Source organism: Drepanopeziza brunnea (genome assembly GCF_022702325.1).
Source record: "Drepanopeziza brunnea f. sp. 'multigermtubi' strain 214-2 chromosome Unknown ctg14, whole genome shotgun sequence".
NCBI classification, from domain to species: domain Eukaryota; kingdom Fungi; phylum Ascomycota; class Leotiomycetes; order Helotiales; family Drepanopezizaceae; genus Drepanopeziza; species Drepanopeziza brunnea.
Window position 1 is genome coordinate 219,470 of NW_027094077.1, and position 18,675 is coordinate 238,144.

Sequence of the window (18,675 nt, forward strand, 5' to 3'; positions counted from 1 at the left end):
GCGCTTCAAGAATGGAGAAGCAGTAAAGTATAGGCAACGTACGACGGCTATGCAGTGTCATGCCTGCAGGGCTCTTGTCATACCGAGGGAATGGAAATTCGAGTTTGCATTTTTATTATGATCTGTCAGTTATTTCGTCACGAGTGTCTTGTTGACCAGTCAGCAAGAGGCAAGTCCGCTATCGTACATCCCGAGTAAAATATGCACTGCAATAACCCAGAGTGGAGTTTCCGTAACAGTAGACTGAAATTTCTGATTCACCGCCAACTCGCGCTAGGCCTGCTGGCAGAAGCATACAAGTTGACAGAAGCTCAGCTGAAATTCAACGTCCGCCCATCGCTACTTGGGCGTCTTATCCTTTGGTTCCTTAACCGCCTTTGCCTTGGTTCGGTCTGCGAGGGTGCTGAGAGGAGTTAGTTCTGGTCGAGATTATGTTGAGGGGGTATCAATAGAACCTACAGAGAGATGCGTCTCGTCACAGGTGCCGAGGTCGTTGCATACGATTGCGGAATCAGCCTACCGCATGTCAGTGAGATTCTGACTTGGGCAGGTGGGAGAGGGGGAGTTGGAAAAGGAAGACCTACGAGCTAGCTGATGTCGTAGAAGTAGCTCCTCTTCTCTCTCCAGTGCTAGCGAGACCGACCTGGGAGGCTTTGACAGCCTTGCGACTAATGAACCCACTAGCGGCAGTTCGAGGTGCTCCTGGAGTAGGACCGGGATGACGGGTGGGGTAGTATGCGCCAGCAGGTAGAGTAGGCTTCCACAAGACGTTGCTTGGTTTTAACGTTGACACCTTGGCTGAGTCGGCTATCTTGGATGCAGCAGCCTTGGCCCTTGATTTGGGGGTGAGTGGAGCTATAAAGATGATCTCAGGAGACTCGGACTCTCCACGGATAGCCATGAACTGTGGTCCATCTGGATCGATAACTCCTTCGACAAGGACGTGCGACTTTGACGCCTTGGCAAGGTTCTCCTTGCTCTAACCGGGTGTCAGCAAATGTCAGCCTGTGCAACCCTCACAATGAGTCATGGTAGAAGATCGACTGTATGAATTCTCGATCTGGTGGAGATAGGAGATACTTACGTAGAGTTTGGCAGAGTCTGCGGCCAGGGACATTTCGCGGCGGCGAGCGCGTAACTCACGGGCCGACTCTTTCTCATCCTCCTTGGATTTGATGGGTGGAGGGGCAACAGCCTTGCTGCGCTGCGTGGTTCGTGTATCGACCATTTCGAGGGAGGGAGTTGGCTTTGCGCGGGTGCAGTGAGATTGTGGCTGATGCTCGGCCAGGAGCGTCAAACGATATGCTGGCAGTGAGCCTGGTGATCGGTTCTGTGACACGGCTCACGTCGTGTGTAGTGGTTGGCGGAGAGCTAATATTGATAACAAGTGTAGTGTCAGATCGGACCGGTGTTATTGACAATAAACAAAACAAAAGTTCGGAAGGGAGGCGGGTTATTTATGGTCGGCCAGAGAGATCAAACTCGCTTAGCGATGGCACTTGTGTCGATCGGCCCAGCGCGTCGTTGGACGAGGAAAGAACTGAATTTCAATTCGGAGATGGAGTGGAGCTGATAGATGATGAGATGATGGTGCTTCGACTTCGGCACGACCTAATCGATCTGTTATGTATGCACAGTGGCGCCAGAGGAACAGCAAAGCTGTAGAAATAGTCTGCAGTTAACGAATAATATGCATAAGAGACACTTGGATCTTGCTATAGTTTTCAGTGAGAACTCTCTTCGATATTTCTTTCGCAAGATACGAACAGAACTTGTAGGCAGATTGCTAAGAAGGTGTGATAATTCCAATCCTTCGATCTTGATTTTTGAATAGCGGTCACACGATTTTCTCTCCCGAATACATTTGACCTCTAAAGCTCTTATATATAGGTGGTCGGACTTCAACTCCCTGGAATCCGAGGGTATAAGAAGCTGATGCCTAGCTTTCATAGCTTGTGCTACCTACGGTAGTGAACAAGCTGTATCTAAAGAGTTCCCACATCGCCTTTTCGTCTTCGACAGCCGGCAAACCAAGCTTCATCAAAGCGGCCCACCCCTCGGAGCAGCACAGCCCTCCCAACTTCTCTGCGCGCCACCACCACCAGCAGCCTCGTCAAAATCTCCGCAACGCAGCACCGAGGTCGGTACCACAACCGCGCACCACCGCATGTCGAATGAATCGGACGCTCGTCCCGGGGTTCATTCTATACGACTTGGCTGGCTGGCCTGCTGCACCAGGAACGTGTGCTTCGCTGCACTTGCTCGATCTTCCAGATCGGAGAGAAGGTGTTTCACGGGAGTGAGTTGTGGAAGCAGGCTGTATACCGAGGAAATATGCGTCTAGTAGGCGGCGGGCGACCTGCGAGAAGCCCGTGCAGCAAAGGAGCCGTTCGTCCTCGGTGCTTTGCCGCCGAGCAAGCTAGGACGACTTCTTCTTTCATTGTGAGAAATATGCAAACCTGCTCGAGCGATTGACGACGTTTGTTTTTTGGTTTTTTTTTTGGTTTTTTTTTTTTCTTTTTTCCCTCAGAGGTTTCAAAGGTTTCCCTAGCTTCGCGGCTTGCTTGCCGTTCATAGAATAGACCAGAGAAAGCAAGCGAGCGGAAAGAAAAGCGTCCGAATAGATAGCAATAACGGCGTTGCAGAAATATCAGAGACGTAGAGAGAGCGACTGCCGCTTCTCGTCCGACTTAAATTGGATTAGATTATTTGAAATGTAGACAGACACCGGTCAAAAAAAGGGCCGAAGCGGCTGCTCTACGCCGAGGGAGACCAAGCTTGGAACATCCAAGACCAGCTTACGGTACCGGTACGTGTGCTCCGAGACTTCGATTGCGGAATGTTGTGCTGTGTTCTATTTTTTCGCGCTTGGAGGTCTGCACTGCGGCCGTGTGGCGGGGTCTGGTAGGTATTCTACTCTAGTACTAACTGTGCTTGGCGCTCTGCGGCTCGTAGGGACATCGGTGTAGCAGTATCGAGAACTTTGTAGCTACCTAGGTCTGGCTGTTTTTGGAGCCGCAGCCGCTAGTTCGAATCAGAAGCTGGATCTGGGAGTTGGCAGTTTAGAAGTGAAGAGCGTAGCCCGGACGCGCTGAGAGAAAGGTCGTGGTATCGTTTGGGAAGAGCCTCTCTCTCTCTCTCTCTCTCTCTCTCTCTTTCGATACAAGTGCGACTCTGGGAATTTGATGGCTGAAGCTCGGAAGCTGGGAAATAACATGTACCTAGTTGATGTAGGGAAAGTCTGCCGGGGGGGGAGGGGGGGGGGAACTTCTTTCAACCGGCGGGAAGGGGGTCGTTACCGCTGAGAACAGATGATCAACTTTCCATTAGCGGTGTCGCTGTTGGGCATATGGTTATCCCGTAAAAGCTATGCGATGAGGTTTTGCAATCCGTTCTGGAGGGAAGTTTGTGACAAGTTTTGGTATCAACATTGTTATATGTTTTTAGCTACATGCCGAGCTCGCCACTGGTACAACCTGAATTCCAGATTCTTGAATGAAGCCTGCTTGCTTGCTTGCTTGCTCGGTGTCCTACGAGCGCCGCCTATACAAGAAGAACGTCTCGAACATCCGCGCCTGTTGGCCGGGCGTGAACTCGTTCCGGCTGTTGAACAAGGTCAGTCAGCCTGGGTGCCCAATCCATCCGCAGCCTGCCAGTCCGCCGAGCGAGCGATCCAGAAGCAAGAGGGGGAGATGGGGGAGGACTCACCAGGTATCATCAGTATACCCCATGTAGTTATGGATCGGGTCTAAGCCCTCCAGTTCTGGACAGCTATCTATACCAACGGGACACCCGTACTACGTCCGCCCTCCTAGTCAGCAAGAAGGGCTCCCGAAGTCCACGAATAGGCAAACCAAGGGGGTTGCGATCAAGATTACTCGTCCCCCTCGCCAGCCCGCGGGCATCAAATCCAGGTGAAAATTGAGAAAATTGGAAAAAAAAAAAAAAAAAAAAAAAAAAAAAAAAAAAAAAAATTGGGGAAGGGACAAAATCAAAAGTAAAACATGAGGGGGATAAACCCAATCGGCTCAACGGTAGACATACCTGCTCACTCTGCGCCGGCGTATCGTCCACGAAATCGCCCATCGCAGGAATGCCCTCGATCTGAGTACAGCCCCCGGTGAAGGTATGGTTGAGGCCGAACCAATGGCCCGCCTCATGCACGGCGACGAGTCCCTGGTCGTACTCCGGAAAGGCCCGCTCGGGCGGCAAGCCCGGCATGGTCTCCGCGTTGAGGAGGCAGCCATCGGTGCTGAAGGTCTCCGGGCTCGGGGGGTCCCGGGAGGGCCACTGGCAGACCCCGGTGGCGCCGGGTCCGAAGTTGGAGAAGAAGTAGAGGTTCAGGGCGTCGTAGCCGCCGCGGCGGGAGGCGGCGAGGTAGGCGTTGCGCTCGTCGGCGTAGAAGGTGTAGTTGAAGCCGCCGGTGGACTCGGCCTCGTTGATCAGGAAGGCGGAGCCGGTGCGGTTGTCGACCACGCGGGACGTGGAGTTCAGCTGGAGCGTGATGTTGTACCGGGCGAAGGCGGAGTGGAGGACGGCGAACTGGGCGTCGACGATCTCGTCCGTGACGAGGCCGGCGTCGCGCTCGGTGCTGGCGATGTGGAAGTTGACCGCCACGGTCATGTTGGGTGGGAAGGCGGAGGAGTCCTGCACTTGTCTGGGAGCGAGGCTCGCTCGCTCGTAGATACTGCCTTCGTCGGAGACCTGACATCCGCGCTTCATGCGATCCACGGAGATGACTTCCACGTTGCTAGAGACGGCGCTTCTCGTGTCAAGATGCGCAGCTGCCATGCCCGCGAGCATCGAGCAGACGAGGGACGCGGGGACCTTCATGGCGAACTGGTGAGGTCCGGTCTCAGTGCTCTCGTCTGTTTTGTTTAGAACCGATCCCGGGTACAGACGCCAATTAAGCGAGCCAACCGAGCCAAATTGTAGACCAAGAACACGCGAGTATATATATATATATATATAGATATATATGTACCGGTATATATTTTGGCTGCAGAACGGCTCAAGATTGCATGCGGCGCCATGCTCTTTATACGTACAGGCAACACTTCTCCAGCTTTCGTATTAGTCCGGAGATCAAGCATGATGCGAGAGCTTGGCTCTCATCTGCCGAGACACGGAGGACCCATTTCACTCGTGTTTCCTGGGCAACCGTTACAACCCTTCGCGAAATAGGAAGGTCGTTAAACTAACTGGTCCAGAAATAGGTAGATATTACGTCCCAGGCGTCAGTACTGCTCCCTAAGGGGAGGCTAACCAGGGGGTCTATACAGTAGTGGAAACTAAACTATTGAGGCACCCTCAAGGGGTAACCACTGCGCCTGTACCGTGGTATTACCTATTATACCGTGACATCACGGAGGATCATTAGACTCGATCACGTTGATTGAAAATGGGCTTCGACAAGTACTCGGCCGATAGTTTCCTACGCCACGAACATACAGTACAGTACAGTAGTGGAGCCCGTTCTCGCATACCGGTACCTCAAGACTCTAAATCAAATATCGCTTAATACTACGGAAAATTTCCCCTTTCAATCCCGCATCACCCTTGCAATGATTTATACTAGTACTCCTACCTACTTACGAGGTACCCTCCGTATACGTATTCGCCCAACGCAATCCGAAAGAAGCCAATTCCGCGCACAACTTCGAAAGGCTTTCCAGCGCTCTAACCGTCAACTAACCGTCAACAACCATCGGCGAACAATCAGAGTCGTGATCTTTATAAATATTTGAAGCTAGGGAGGTCGGCAGGGCTCTATTTTTACTTTTTTTTTTTTTTTTTTTTTTTTGCTCGCTTGCACGGAATCTGATTGAGCTACCGGTACCTACCTACCGGTACCTACGGAATACAGCGTAGCCTCATCACCTACCTACCGGTTACCTTGAAGCTTAGATCGTCTGTTGGTCAGCAAAGAACTAACTACGTAATAAACAGACTCTCCCTAACGCCGAGGCACGGGAAAATATTAGCCCCGTTTGTTTACTCACCCACCTACTCACCAAGCGGTACTCACCTACCGTACTCCCTCCCATTCCCAGCCCCATACAAGTAGAAGAGACCCCCCCCTTTCAGCTACCTACCTCACCTCCTACCCCCATCCAAAAACCCAGACTCCTACCGGTACAACCTCTACTCTCTACCATCAACAGCGCTCTCTCGCTTGCTCTACCACAACACACCATCACCCCCCCCCCCTCCTCTCCATCTCCGCGTACCTTCCCAATTGCGACCTCCTTTCGCCAAGAAAAAAAAAGGGGAGGGAAACCTTACTTTGTTTACTTTACTCCCGTTTAGCCAAGGATAGATATAGTAGTAGTAGTAGTAGAAGTAGGTAGTAAAAATGAGACTACCCCCTGCGCCTCCCCCTCCCCCCCTTCCCCCGCCTATGTCACACATACGGTATGTCACACATCTCAAAAAGGCCTGACTTGGCTTCACGTATATGCACAATCAAGAGGATTCTTTTATTGGACGTTTGTGTTTTGATTTTATTATCATTAAAAAGTTCATCAAGGCGGATGAACGGCCGAAAAGACTGATTGAGCAGCAAGGATTTCCGCAGTGCGGAATCGTCTACAGATATTACTGAGATGTGTACCACCCCCCCTGTCCCTTCCCTTCGCCAGTGTCAACCTGCGACTTCGCTTCGATTCCGCTATCCTGGCGCTCGTTCATTCCACTCCTGGCACCGATGCAATCAAGAACCCGGCAAATGTACTGATCAAGCAAACACCTCTCTCCCGGTGTCAATAAGACCCGCATCCCAAACGCCCCCTCGCTGTGAAGCCAGAAAAAAAAACACGGTGCACAATGACAAACTTCTGTCCCCTCCCGACCCTCAGCCACTCCGGCAATGAGACTCTGACTTTAGTACCGCCGGGGACTACCCGAATGCGCCCTCCCGTGCTCCACCCCGCCCAGCACACCACCCCCTTCCCTATCAAATAGATCATCCAAATACGCACTCGGCCGCCGATCACCGCCCCCGTAGCCCTGGTCCAGGTTCAGCGAGCTCGTGCTCTGTAGATACTGCCTCTCGCTCGCCCCCGCGGAATGCGGACTGTCTGGCGGACTCGGGCCCATGCTCCGCGCACGGTTGTAGCCTTGACAGTCAGTCCGGAGATGAGAGAGAGAGATGGCAGGCTGATGACCACCGAGCGTTACTTGCGAGCTTCCGTTGGCCGCAGATGCGGTGCCAGAAGCGTAGTACCCAGCGGGCAGGTAGGAGCTGGCCCGGTTTCCGGCCCCTGTGCCGAGGCCGGCTCCTGCGGCGCCTGCGGTGGGGGAGAAGAAGAGGGAGGCTCGGTCGGCATTTCCTTGCGTTGGTGTCGGGCGAGCCTTCTTCCCACTCTTTCCTCCGACACCAGAGAGGGAGATGGTAGAGTCCCGGTCGGAATAATTCTTGTAGAACGGGGCCGCTGGGGGTCCAGGCGCCCGGAACATAGCTTTGGTGTCGGTCATGGTTTGGTGCTGGGAGGCGCACTTGACGGAGCGATGGAGAGACCAAGCGACCAGGGCTCGCCACAGGAGTACGCTTATGGCCATGAAGCCCAGAATGGCGCCGACCACGATGAAGACTGTGCCTTCTGGGAGGGAGCTTGGTTGCATATAAGGTGCATTCGCGGTTGGGGGGACGGTGGGCGTGACGGGCTGAGCTACGCCGGAGAGTTTGGGGAGACCTGTAAGGGCTCCTCCTGTCGTCGACGTGCCTGCTCCGGTGATGCTGACGGCCCCGGTTGCCTGACCTGTGGTCCCCGAGCCGGTAATCGTTGCGTCTTGAGCGACGGGAGTGCTATTAGGGGCTGCGTCGGTCGCGATCGCCAGGTCGGGGAGTGCTGTACTCATTGTGACAGTTGATCGTTATGCAGAGGGGAATGTAATTCGGTGTCCAGGCAGAATGGAAAAGAGCGGGCGAAGGAGAAAAGATTGCCGAAAGACGATCCTTCGTGTGTGTTTGTTGATACAGCCCGCAAGCCGAACCTAGCAAAATGTCCCAGAACTAAGCAGGCGGGCGACCACCCTCCTACTGTCCGGACGGTATCGTGTAATCGGATCGAGTGGTCGTGTAAGCAGAATTGCAGCAGTGCTCGTAAAGGGATGCCGTCGACCTCCTGAATGCCCGCAATACAAATCCCAATCCAAGTCGGTCTCGATCCAAACAATGCCTTTCCTTCCCAGCAACCCGGACCGTAGGAGTGCGAAACGGCGCAGAGCGCAAATCGGCGATTAATTTCTGCTGTGTCGTCGAACGAGTGTGGAAGATTCTGCAGAGTTTGAGTCCTGTGTATCGTCCGGTCTGAAAGACTGGAGGTTTGGCAGGGAGAAAGGGATGGTGGCGTATCACAAAGGATTGTTGCTCTGGGCACTTGGGTTTCCCGTTGCCGAGCATGTTTGTTATCAAGGCGGTCTGGAGCGGCAGAATCACAACGAAGGTAGTCTTTTGGCGATTCTCGGCAAATAAATTTCCATCCTTGAGTACAGCATTGAGGCCTCTCCGGTTCCCCCATCACAGAGAGCACTATGGGTCAAGCGAAACGAGTCCGCAAGTTTGGCGCTGTGCGTATCCCCCGATGACAAAAGAAAAAAGAAAGACACAAGAGAACAAGAAGAACTGACGCAATCCCCCTCCCCTACCAGGTCAAACGCCTCATCGGCCAAAACGACGCCCGCCTCAAGAAGAACGCTTCCAAAGCCGAAGATGCCGCCGCCGAGGCGAAGAAGGCCGCCTCCCAGCAGGTAGTCCGCGAGGTGCCGCAGGTCTCATCCGCGCTGTTCTTCCAGTACAACACGGCCTTGGTCCCGCCATACAGCATCCTGCTCGACACGAACTTCCTGTCGCATACGGTGCAGAGGAAGCTGCCGCTGCTGGAGACGCTGATGGACACGCTGTACGCGAACTGCATCCCGGTGATTACGAGTTGTGTGATGGGTACGTCGTCTTTTCCCAGGGGTTTTTCTGGCTTGCTTGGTTACGAGGGAGGGGCAGAGGGAAGGAGGATGGGAGGATAGGAGGATGGGAGGATAGGAGGATGGGAGGATGGGAGGCAATGTGAATGGGAGTGGGAGATGTGAGCGGATAATTTGCTGACTCTGTGCCTCGCATAGCGGAGCTCGAGAAACTCGGTCCCAAATACCGCATCGCCCTGCGCATCGCCCGTGATGAGCGATGGGAGCGCCTGCAGTGCGATCACAAGGGCATCTACGCCGACGACTGCGTGGTGGACCGGGTCATGAAGAGCAAGATCTACATTGTGGCTACCAGTACGTTCCGCTTGCCCCCTCCTCGCCCCTCCGCAGTCTATCAGACTGGGATTTTTTTTTTCTTTCTTGTCTGGTGGAGCGGATGGCAATCACACCCATACTGACGATGTGACTCTGATGAAGATGATCGCGAGTTGAAGAGGAGGATACGGAAGGTGCCCGGTGTCCCGATCATCAGCGTCGCGAGGGGCAAGTACGTGATAGAGCGGTTGCCGGATGCGCCTGAGAAGTAACGCCAGCCAGGCTCTGGAACGGGGGGTTATGCGAGCATGAATCATCTGGCGTTCGGAATGGGATGGAAAGGATGAAAAGAAATGTGTATCTGGCTGGCTGGCGTATTAGGATCAAGGGCATGCAGCTGAACGGCGTTTTAGGTGCTCTCGCCTAGCATCGTTTTTCATTTCGATCTAAAGGGCGAGATTAGAAACAGAACCGAACAAAGATTTATCCAAACCTTGTCTAGCCATGCATTCGCAAGCAGGTTATGCTCTTCAGGTAGAAACCGAGAAGAAAAACGGACGCACGAACCCCAGATGTGTAATAGGTAGATACCGTATTGCACATCACATTATCATTCGCAATAACCTTAAGTTAAGTTTATAATCTTGAATCTGGTAACATCACGCGTTATGATGAGCTTTCAGCTGAGGTCTTGCATATTTTTTTTCTTCTGGCACTTTTTATACCTTTTTTTCCCCCTGGCATTCCCTAAAACATAGGTACTAGTCTCTCTACACATACATATTTACAACTGTTCTCGTACACACCGCGTTCTTCCTTTCCCTTTCTTAGCGAAGTCTCTTCTTCTCTCCGCTCTTCAGGGAGTAAAGCTCTTTAGCTCCATCACGATGACCAATAGGCTACTGATAGCCTTTAGCAACACGAATAAATTCTTTGCTGCGTTTTTTCCTTCCCCCAGCTCTTCCTAGCTCGCCAAATTGATAAAGGAACAAAGGAAGGGAAAAAGATAAGATAAACTATTGCTGTTTCTTCTGCGCTGCAGGACCCATCTCCTTGTCGAACGCCCCGTACGAAACCTCCAAGCTGGAGATAGCGCTGATACCCACCCACAGGATGGACAGAAGGAGGAGGCTGACGAGAAGGCCCATGAAGAGACCTGATATTTGGTGAACGAGATTAGCGATTATTCAGTCTAATATGTGTCGACGTTCAAATTCGGGATCCATTGCCATATCCTCCCCAGCCAGTAAACCAAGTGTGCAGTTAACAGGAAATGATGAGTGGTAGTAGTAAGTGGGGTATGAAAAAATAGGGGAAACATACCAGGCGAGAAGAACTGATACTTCTCAAACAACGGTCGCACATCCCCCACGGTCGCATTCTTCTCCCGAGCACTTAAATCCCGCTTCAAATCCATATGCACGACGTCCTCAAAGCTCGCTTCGTACACGATCTGTTCTGTGCCCTGCTCTGCAACGACGTCCGCGGGCGTCGTGTGGTAGATAACTGTGTACTGCGTACCCTCTAGCTTCCTCAACAGAGAGAAGAGCTTTGCGTCTACATCATTCAAATTTATTAGCCACAATCTTTGAGGGACCAGCTGGATCATGTAGGTGGCAGATTCTGGGGAAGACATACCGTTATCGCCCACCGCCCTCCTCCGCTCCGCTCCCGCAATAGCAGGCAACACGCCGTTCAAGACCACTTTCTTCCCCTCTCCCTTCTCTAACCCCTTCCACTCCCCAAGAGGGATCCTCTCAGCACCACACCTACTAACCAGCAAATCCACCATCTCCCCACCATCAGCCACCGTTGCTCCCACAACCTCCGACACACTGAAACTCTTCTCCAGCCCAGCGCTCCTCACGGCATGATTGAGATGCGGCGCATTCTCGCGGACTTCCGAGGACAGGATCGACGGCTGCGCCAGCACCAGGTAGACGTCAGATTGGCATTCGCCCAGCACCGCTTTCGCGGTCTCGAGCACGGAGTGCGAGGATTGGAGTTGGGCGTAAATCAGGGGTTTGCTAGGAACTCTGTGGATTGTCTTGTTAGCTAGCTCTCACAAATCATCTACGATATCGATGTGAGGTGGCTAAGGACGCAGTGGGTGTGAGGGAGAAAGGGAGAGGGACAGACGTACGCAGCGTTCGAGAACATCACAAACGGGCTCGTGTCCCGGAAGGCATTCGCGCATGCGGCCGTCGCGGCGAGGGCAGCGAGAGAGAGACGCATAGTTTGGTGGGTGTTTGGTTTTCTATCTTCCGTGGATGGTTCGAGCTCCTGATGAGGTTGATGATGCAGCGGCAGCTTTCAATAGCAGCCTTCCTCTTGGCACCGGGGCGGAATCCCGCGGCCCCGCTAAAAAGTTCATACTTATCGCATTCGAATTGAAGCACCTTCGACTGCGAAAACCCACGTCCACGTAAGACCACAAAACGAAAAGCTCGCGATCAAACACGGATCGAGGATCCAGAATTGATCGATAGGAGGGCAAACGAAGAAGCAAGCCATGGACCCGACACACCTCCAACCAGGCATATTCCTGCACCCGCGCCCCAGGAAGCCCCTCCTCTCAGTACGTACAATGTGCCGTGATTCCAGCTTCCCAGAATTCGTTCTCTCCTCCGAGAAACCTTCTCAACTATTCTAACCCTTCTACCTCAACCGTCAGGTCCTGCCTAGCTAACATGCACAGTCCCATCCCCCCAACAAGCGCCGCAAGACGGAGCACCACAAGGTCGAGGAGATCAATTTTGACGATACGAGTCGAGCGGACTACCTGACGGGCTTCCATAAGCGAAAAGTGCAGCGTGCGAAGCGAGCAAGGGAGGAGGAGGCAAAGAAGGGGAGGGAAGAGAGGGTGTTAATGAGGAGGCAGGTTAGTTTGGGATTTTCTTCATTCTTTTCTTCCTTTTTGACCTTGAATATTTTTTCTCTTGATTGTTTTGGGGGGGACTGGGATTATCTGTGTTTGAAAATGGATTGGGTGGGCTTAAAGTGGGTTGGGCGGAGATGGGAAGTTGGAGGAGAAGCCCGGAGACAGGTGTGATGATGGCAGGGTTGGTATTGGTAGAGAAGTGCCGATGCAAATGCTGATTCCAACCCCTTAGCTCCGCGAAGAAAGAAAGCAAGAACTAGAAGAACACGTCTCGGCCATCAACGCTGCCCTCCGCGCCGTCGGCGACCCCGATGTCGCATCCTCCGACTCGGACAGCGATGCCTGGCACGGCTTCTCAGACGACGACGAAAAAGCGACATCGAAATCAAAACCGAAATCAATATCAAAATTAAACTCTAACCCTCTCCCCGCCGCCCCAGTACTCGACCACGAAGAAGAATACCTCTCTTCAGACGAAGACAAACACACAACTGTCACCATCGAAGCAGTCGACGTCTCGAAAGAGGGCTTACACCGCATAGCCAACGGAGACGAAAGTGGAGAAGACGGAAGCGAAAGCGAGAACAGGACGAAAGCGTGGAATTCAAAAAAAGCGGCGGCAAAGGAAAAGGAAAAGGAAGAGGCAGAGGCAGGGGGAGGAGGCAAGAAGAAATGGCCCAAGAAGGAACGCAAGCCGAAATTTAGGTACGAGAGTAAGGTTGAGCGCAAGGCGGCGCGGATGAAGCAGAAGGGTAAGAAGAGGGCTAGTGCGGAGGCGAGGAAGGGGGGTGGGTAGTCTAGGCTACCTGGGTAGGTAGATATGTAGAAAGATGGGAATTGGATGGGATGAAATGAAATAAATGCATATTCTGCTGTCCATTGCTCGCATAAAATACGGCAACGATCCAGGTGTTGATTGACATAACTACTTGAAACTAACCATCAGATATCCGAACGATACGGAGTATACATACAGCGTGCTTGCTATGCTTGGAGTATTTTCCGATGTACGAAGCAGAGGACCCACCACTCACTCACCACCACTGATCGCCTAAGTCTCATTTCCTTTTGCTTGTGCCTGGATAGAGAGGACCGATCCGTGAAAATGCACAGGTTCGGAAATAAAAAGCCAAAGCGTGTTTCAATGCAAATGCATATGCGACTAACCTTCGTGATATCAACTAAACAGCAAAAGTCGACACCAATGACCCCCCGTCTGCGCTAGAAACAGAAACAGCGTGCCACCGCCAACGCATACGAGGCCTGACTGCAATTGACACTTCGTTCATCCCCGCCTATCATGTCGCTCCTTCCGGTCTAGCAACCCATATCAAGCCCATACGTGCTGAACGAGATCTCTCTCTTGAAAGCAACGGTGTGGTCAAACCAGCGTCCAACGTGCAGGTACATCCCCAAATCGCATTCGCATGAAGAGAAAGCTTAGATGTTGCCAATCTCCTGTTGGAAGTCCTCGAGCTCCTTCTGGACGGTGGCATACTTCTTGGCCATCTCCTCGAACTTGGCCTCCCATTGATCGCGGTCTTGCTCCAAGGCTTGGACTTTGCGCTCGAAGTGGCCGGCTTTGACATCTGTTTGACGGAGCCTGAGGTATGTCAGCTTACTTGCCAATGATGTGTATCATTGTACCGCAGAGCAGCGACGTGCGGTAACAGCGATATCTGGCTGGAGATAACGACCATATCCAGATGTGGAAAATATCAAACGACTCACTTATCATTCGTCTCCCGTAGGTTTTTGTCAGCCTCTTCGGCCTCCTCTTCCAAGAGCTGCAGTCGGCGCTGCAACGTCTCGTTCTGTGTCAAAGCGGCCGAGCCCTCGTCCTTGTCGCTCTTGTGCTCCTTGAGAGAACTCTCCAGTTTCTCAACCTCGGCCTCCAACTGTGTATTCTTGTGGGTGAGAGAGGTGATTTCGTGCTCTTTGGTCAGGTTCTCCTGCTCGAGCACCTTGATCTGCTTCTGCAGCTCCTCGACCTTAGAAGCGGCTTCGTCGGCCTCGATGCGGAGAGAGTTCATTTTCTGAAGGTATGCATTATTGATCTGTAGTTGAAAGAAGAGATGAAGTGACCGCCACAACACATAGTGTGCGTTGCGGTGTGGTGGGAGGCAGAGAGTCGCATAGCATGGGATGATGTTCGGTATGGCGGGGTTGTGCTGAGAGAGAGCGACTTACTTCCTTGATGCGATCCATGGTGGCGACGGTGAGTACTTTACGGGAATGGATAAGATGTGCGAGTATTGAAGTCGACAAAGAGGATCTGGTCTCGAATGCAGGGAGAGGTGGCCGTTGGAATTTTGGAATGGGAGTGTTGGTCTTGGTTTTGGTTTGGGATTTGGGTTTTGGTGTTGAGTTGCGGAATAGGAGAAGAAGGGGAACGAGGGTGAGGTGGGGCAATTGCGCTTCCACGGGGTTGCCCGGTGAACGGGCCCAAACAAGCTCATGGGTGAAGTGGATGGATCCGGATTTCTGACGCGATTCACATGGCCATGACAACAGCACCATTTCCATGAAAACCACAACAAATCCACAACACAACCAAACAGTATTTCATCAATACGACAAGCGTGGATTACTCACATCATAGCAACCAACAGAAACCATCACCATGCTGGCCGCACGCGATCAGGAGAATCTGGTCTACGGTCACCACCAAGCAGCAGCATCGAAGCCCCTCAACCAGAGTAGCAGAGGACTGCAGCCCAAGACGCCAGGAAACACATACCCCAAGACTCCACTCAAGATCCCTCTCAACGATGAGAATGCGCCGGTAGGATTCGCAGGAAAGTCCGGCAAGAGCAAGGGGCCGGATGGGGGTTTGATGACAGTCAAGAAGAGCGCGACATTCGACAAGAATGCGTTTGTCACACCGATGGGTACGCGACTTCAGCTTCATGTCACAAATACGCAAATACTCACATACGCAGGTCCGCGGACTCGCGCCCCCCTCGGTATGAAGACCACCAATGCCAAAGCCAAAGCGTTCCACACGCCCGCTGGAGCCGCCCCAGAGAAGGAAGTCGAAAAAACACAACCCAAGCAGCAGACCAGTGCCCGTCGACCCAAGAAGCTGATCCACGCCGAGGCTGTCAAGTTGCAGGTACATGGGGATGAGAGTCCGTTGGCAGACAGAGACGTTGAATACTGTCCACCCAAACCCAAAGACCTACCTTACCAGTCAACCGACTTTCCCGACAACTGCCTCGACTACTCAGTCCTCCAGCCCGGTAATCTTATGAAGGGTATCAACAGAAGCTACCGGCAGACGGTAGATGAGAACGGCAAGTCGAGAATCGAACGGGAAGCAGAAGAGAGATATCAAAAATCAGCCAAGGCATGCGACGAAGCCGTTCTCAAAATGATGGAAGAAGACTGGACAGTCGGCGACGTCCCAGAGACCTTCCGCCACGTCCGCAACAAGAAGTCCCCTCTCGCGCAGGATCAAGCCACGGCGGCCCGTCAACCCCTCGGCGAAGTCAAGAAAGCCCAGGTCCAAAGCCAAGGTCCTGGAACCATCAAATCGCGAAAAGCCGCCTCTGCCCTCTCCGTCCCTTCCAAAGCCGCACCGCTCGCGCCCAAGTCGTCCAAGCCCATCCCTACAGTATCATTCCTCTCCCGCCCAAAACGCACACCAGCCCCTGCTGTTTCCAGCAACGCCTCGACCATGCGCCACGCCATCGCCGAAGCCGCCTCCCGCTCTACAATCGGATACACCAAAGGGCGCTCTGCCTCTGGAATCCTGCACACGCAACACCCTCCCACACCCGCTCCGAAGCTCGAGAGGGTCATGCAAAGGAGTCCGAGCAACGTGTCGATGGCCTCGGATCATACCATCACGCCTGCGCGCTTCGCGAAGGAACGAGAGCCCGAGAGCGACTGGAAGAAGCCGAGTTTCCTGAAGGCGTTCGAGCAGGTTGATGATGATGATGATGATGATCTGGAGCCGGGGTTACGAGGAGCCTTGCCGGAGTGTTTGAGGAGAGAGGATGAGGAGGATGAGGAGTTTGTCATGACGCTTGGTGGGGGGTCGTAGGCGGGTGGGATGAGGGGGCGTGATTGGGATTGGTGGTATGGCGTTCTCGGAGTCTGGATACCTCTCTATCTGGGGGCCGGCGGGGAGGGTGGTGAAAATGGCTGCGTCCTTGTCTACAGGATGTGATGACGATGAACGGTCCTTGGAGTTGACCAAGGGTTTATCTAGGGTCGTCACCATGGCAGTGCTCTTTGCCTTCTTCCCTTTGGGAATTGTAGTTATGCATCTTATTGCGCACATGTATTCTTTTGTATATCTATCTGCGTGTCCGCGGGCAGTAAGTAGCCTACGAAGATACGAAATGGTTCTATTGATTCGGAATTGAATCGAAAATTCTGGAGAAACGTCTGGACCAACCGAACGCGAGTTTCTGCAAGAGGCCAGCCAGGCTTTGGGGAACTGAAATTATAGTATATCCAGTGTGTAGAGATAACTAACTTAATAGCGGAGAAGCGGAAGCCGGTTCTTTCTCACAATCGACACTTCCGCTGGGTTAACTTGAGAGATGGAGTTGTCGATCGACGTTCAGGACGGAAGTTGGGGTGATGGTTGATTCTTGGATTTGTGATTCGGGCAGGTAGCGAGAGAGAGAGTGTGTGTGTGGGAGAGAGAGAGAGAAATAGACCCTAAGGAAGAAGTAGTTTTTCACTTATTTAATACCGGTATAGCCTCTGTACGAAAGCTGGTGGCGGAGATAAACACCGGTACCCGTATCCCAGGAGAGGATGATCTTTGTCCTGTGCGTCGTCTCATCCAGCCAATCACATGATTCCCAAATGCAAGCGCATGCCCCCCCTCCCGGCTAAAGACTCACCCGCACTATGAGGGGACCCAGGAGTCAGGTACCGCTCTCTTGCTTGATTTTGGTTCCCCGCACCGGCATTCAGCATCGACACCCGGCACAGGACTCTCGCGATCAGTACCGTGGGTGCTTCCCGACGGGGGGGACGGGAAGCGGGATGGGATCTGGGGGGGAAGAGGGGGGCGGGGGGGGGGGAGGGGCGAAATGAGATGGGATATAAGGAGGTGGGTATTCCCTGGGTTTTTGGGTGTGTGTGCCGCTGTGGATTGTTCTTTTGTATATCTATCTGTATACATACATCTATACACACATACATACTTCTATACATACATCTAACTATACATACATACATCTATACATCCATCCATCTATACATACATCCATCTATCCCTTCCTCCGCGCAACATGGCCTCCTCAACCCCCAATGCCTCCGGCACCTCCAAGTTTGATCCCGATTTCACTGCCCATGTCATCGGGCTGATGGCCGACTCGACCCCTCCCCGTGCCAAAGTGATCCTCACCAGCCTGATCTCGCACTTGCACGACTTCATCCGCGAGGTCGAACTCACGCAGGACGAGTGGGTTTTGGGCGTCGACTTCGTGAACAGCATCGGCCAGGCCTACCGCAGCAACAGGAACGAGGCGTGGAGAATCTGCGACGTGTTGGGCGTGGAGTCGTATGTCCTCTGTCAATCCCTTTCCCTTCTTCCTCTCTTTCACGCTTGAAGAACACATTTCTAACTACCGGATCGCCGCACAGGCTCGTCGACGAGATCAACCACAAAGTCGCAACCGACGCGGGCATCGAGCCCACCTCCTCCGCAATCCTCGGGCCCTTCTGGTCCCCAGACTCCCCCTTCCGCGACCTCGGCGCCTCCGTGGTGCAGAACTTCCCGCCCAAGGGCCAGCTCACGTACTTCCACGGGGCGATCCTCGACGCCGAGACGGGTAAGGGCATCGAGGGCGCCGTGTTTGACATGTGGCAGGCGTCGACGAACGGGAAGTACGACGTCTTCGACCCGGAGCACCAGACCAAGAACAACCTGCGCGGCAAGTTCCGCACGAACGCCGAGGGTAAGTTCTGGTTCTACTGCCTGAAGCCGACGGAGTACGCCATTGACACGTCCGGCCCGAGCGGGGACCTGCTGGCGCTGATGGGACGGCACCCGAACCGGCCCGCGCATATCCACATGATGGTGACGCACGATGACTACTTGGGCGTCACGGCACAACTATACCCCAGAGACGACCCGTGGCTCGCGACAGATACGGTGTGTGCGGTTAAGGAGGACTTGTTATTGGACTTTAAGGAGGTGGAGAAGGGGGTGTACGGCGATGCGACGCTCGAGTGCGAGTATACCGTGAGGTTGCTGGATAGGAGGCATAAGCCGGATAGCACCATGTTGATGGGTAATGCGGCCGGAGAGAAGAAGGTGAAGGAGGCGGCTGCTAAGGAGGCGAGGCTGTAGAGGGGGGCTAGAGAGTGACGAGATCAATGATGGCTGCATGGGATGGAGTTGGGATTCAGGGATTTGTATATAGAGCTTGTAGTGCTTACACGGAATAAGATGAGTCCGACGAAAGTACACTTGGATATTGCTCTCTTTCACTGACTAATTGCGATATGTTGTGGTTTTGTTTTTGTTTGTTTTGTTTGGGGCTAGAGAGAGGCAGCCGCCAACGAATTTGGGTATGGTAGGAAATGCC

At 53.2% G+C, this 18,675-nt stretch overlaps 9 protein-coding genes across 9 annotated transcripts; 4 read left to right on the forward strand and 5 right to left on the reverse strand.

Moving 5' to 3' along the window:
- Window positions 1-339: 339 nt before the first annotated feature.
- L3040_007799 (uncharacterized protein) lies at window positions 340-1,228 on the reverse strand (the record flags this gene model as incomplete). Its single annotated transcript, XM_007293232.1, has 4 exons — window positions 340-403; window positions 460-516; window positions 585-979; window positions 1,085-1,228. 4 exons carry the CDS (start codon window positions 1,226-1,228, stop codon window positions 340-342), a joined length of 660 nt encoding a protein of 219 aa, XP_007293294.1.
- Window positions 1,229-3,530: 2,302 nt separating this feature from the next.
- Window positions 3,531-4,833, reverse strand: L3040_007800 (uncharacterized protein; the record flags this gene model as incomplete). The annotated part of the gene is made up of 3 exons (XM_066154698.1): window positions 3,531-3,603; window positions 3,709-3,797; window positions 4,045-4,833. 3 exons carry the CDS (start codon window positions 4,831-4,833, stop codon window positions 3,531-3,533), a joined length of 951 nt encoding a protein of 316 aa, XP_066010604.1.
- A 2,049-nt stretch (window positions 4,834-6,882) lies between these two features.
- On the reverse strand, window positions 6,883-7,860 carry L3040_007801 (uncharacterized protein; the record flags this gene model as incomplete). Its single annotated transcript, XM_007293230.1, has 1 exon — window positions 6,883-7,860. The coding sequence occupies one exon, from the start codon at window positions 7,858-7,860 to the stop codon at window positions 6,883-6,885; it is 978 nt and encodes a 325-aa protein (XP_007293292.1).
- Window positions 7,861-8,535: 675 nt separating this feature from the next.
- On the forward strand, window positions 8,536-9,509 carry L3040_007802 (uncharacterized protein; the record flags this gene model as incomplete). Its single annotated transcript, XM_007293229.1, has 4 exons — window positions 8,536-8,571; window positions 8,653-8,944; window positions 9,121-9,276; window positions 9,400-9,509. The coding sequence occupies 4 exons, from the start codon at window positions 8,536-8,538 to the stop codon at window positions 9,507-9,509; spliced, it is 594 nt and encodes a 197-aa protein (XP_007293291.1).
- A 744-nt stretch (window positions 9,510-10,253) lies between these two features.
- On the reverse strand, window positions 10,254-11,472 carry L3040_007803 (uncharacterized protein; the record flags this gene model as incomplete). The annotated part of the gene is made up of 4 exons (XM_066154700.1): window positions 10,254-10,393; window positions 10,561-10,794; window positions 10,876-11,273; window positions 11,381-11,472. 4 exons carry the CDS (start codon window positions 11,470-11,472, stop codon window positions 10,254-10,256), a joined length of 864 nt encoding a protein of 287 aa, XP_066010605.1.
- A 277-nt stretch (window positions 11,473-11,749) lies between these two features.
- On the forward strand, window positions 11,750-12,914 carry L3040_007804 (uncharacterized protein; the record flags this gene model as incomplete). Its single annotated transcript, XM_007293227.1, has 3 exons — window positions 11,750-11,815; window positions 11,936-12,118; window positions 12,351-12,914. The coding sequence occupies 3 exons, from the start codon at window positions 11,750-11,752 to the stop codon at window positions 12,912-12,914; spliced, it is 813 nt and encodes a 270-aa protein (XP_007293289.1).
- Window positions 12,915-13,558: 644 nt separating this feature from the next.
- L3040_007805 (uncharacterized protein) lies at window positions 13,559-14,326 on the reverse strand (the record flags this gene model as incomplete). Its single annotated transcript, XM_066154701.1, has 3 exons — window positions 13,559-13,721; window positions 13,850-14,154; window positions 14,309-14,326. 3 exons carry the CDS (start codon window positions 14,324-14,326, stop codon window positions 13,559-13,561), a joined length of 486 nt encoding a protein of 161 aa, XP_066010606.1.
- Window positions 14,327-14,741: 415 nt separating this feature from the next.
- L3040_007806 (uncharacterized protein) lies at window positions 14,742-16,166 on the forward strand (the record flags this gene model as incomplete). The annotated part of the gene is made up of 2 exons (XM_007293225.1): window positions 14,742-15,009; window positions 15,061-16,166. The coding sequence occupies 2 exons, from the start codon at window positions 14,742-14,744 to the stop codon at window positions 16,164-16,166; spliced, it is 1,374 nt and encodes a 457-aa protein (XP_007293287.1).
- Window positions 16,167-17,373: 1,207 nt separating this feature from the next.
- Window positions 17,374-18,437, forward strand: L3040_007807 (uncharacterized protein; the record flags this gene model as incomplete). Its single annotated transcript, XM_007293224.1, has 2 exons — window positions 17,374-17,645; window positions 17,729-18,437. 2 exons carry the CDS (start codon window positions 17,374-17,376, stop codon window positions 18,435-18,437), a joined length of 981 nt encoding a protein of 326 aa, XP_007293286.1.
- Window positions 18,438-18,675: the final 238 nt, after the last annotated feature.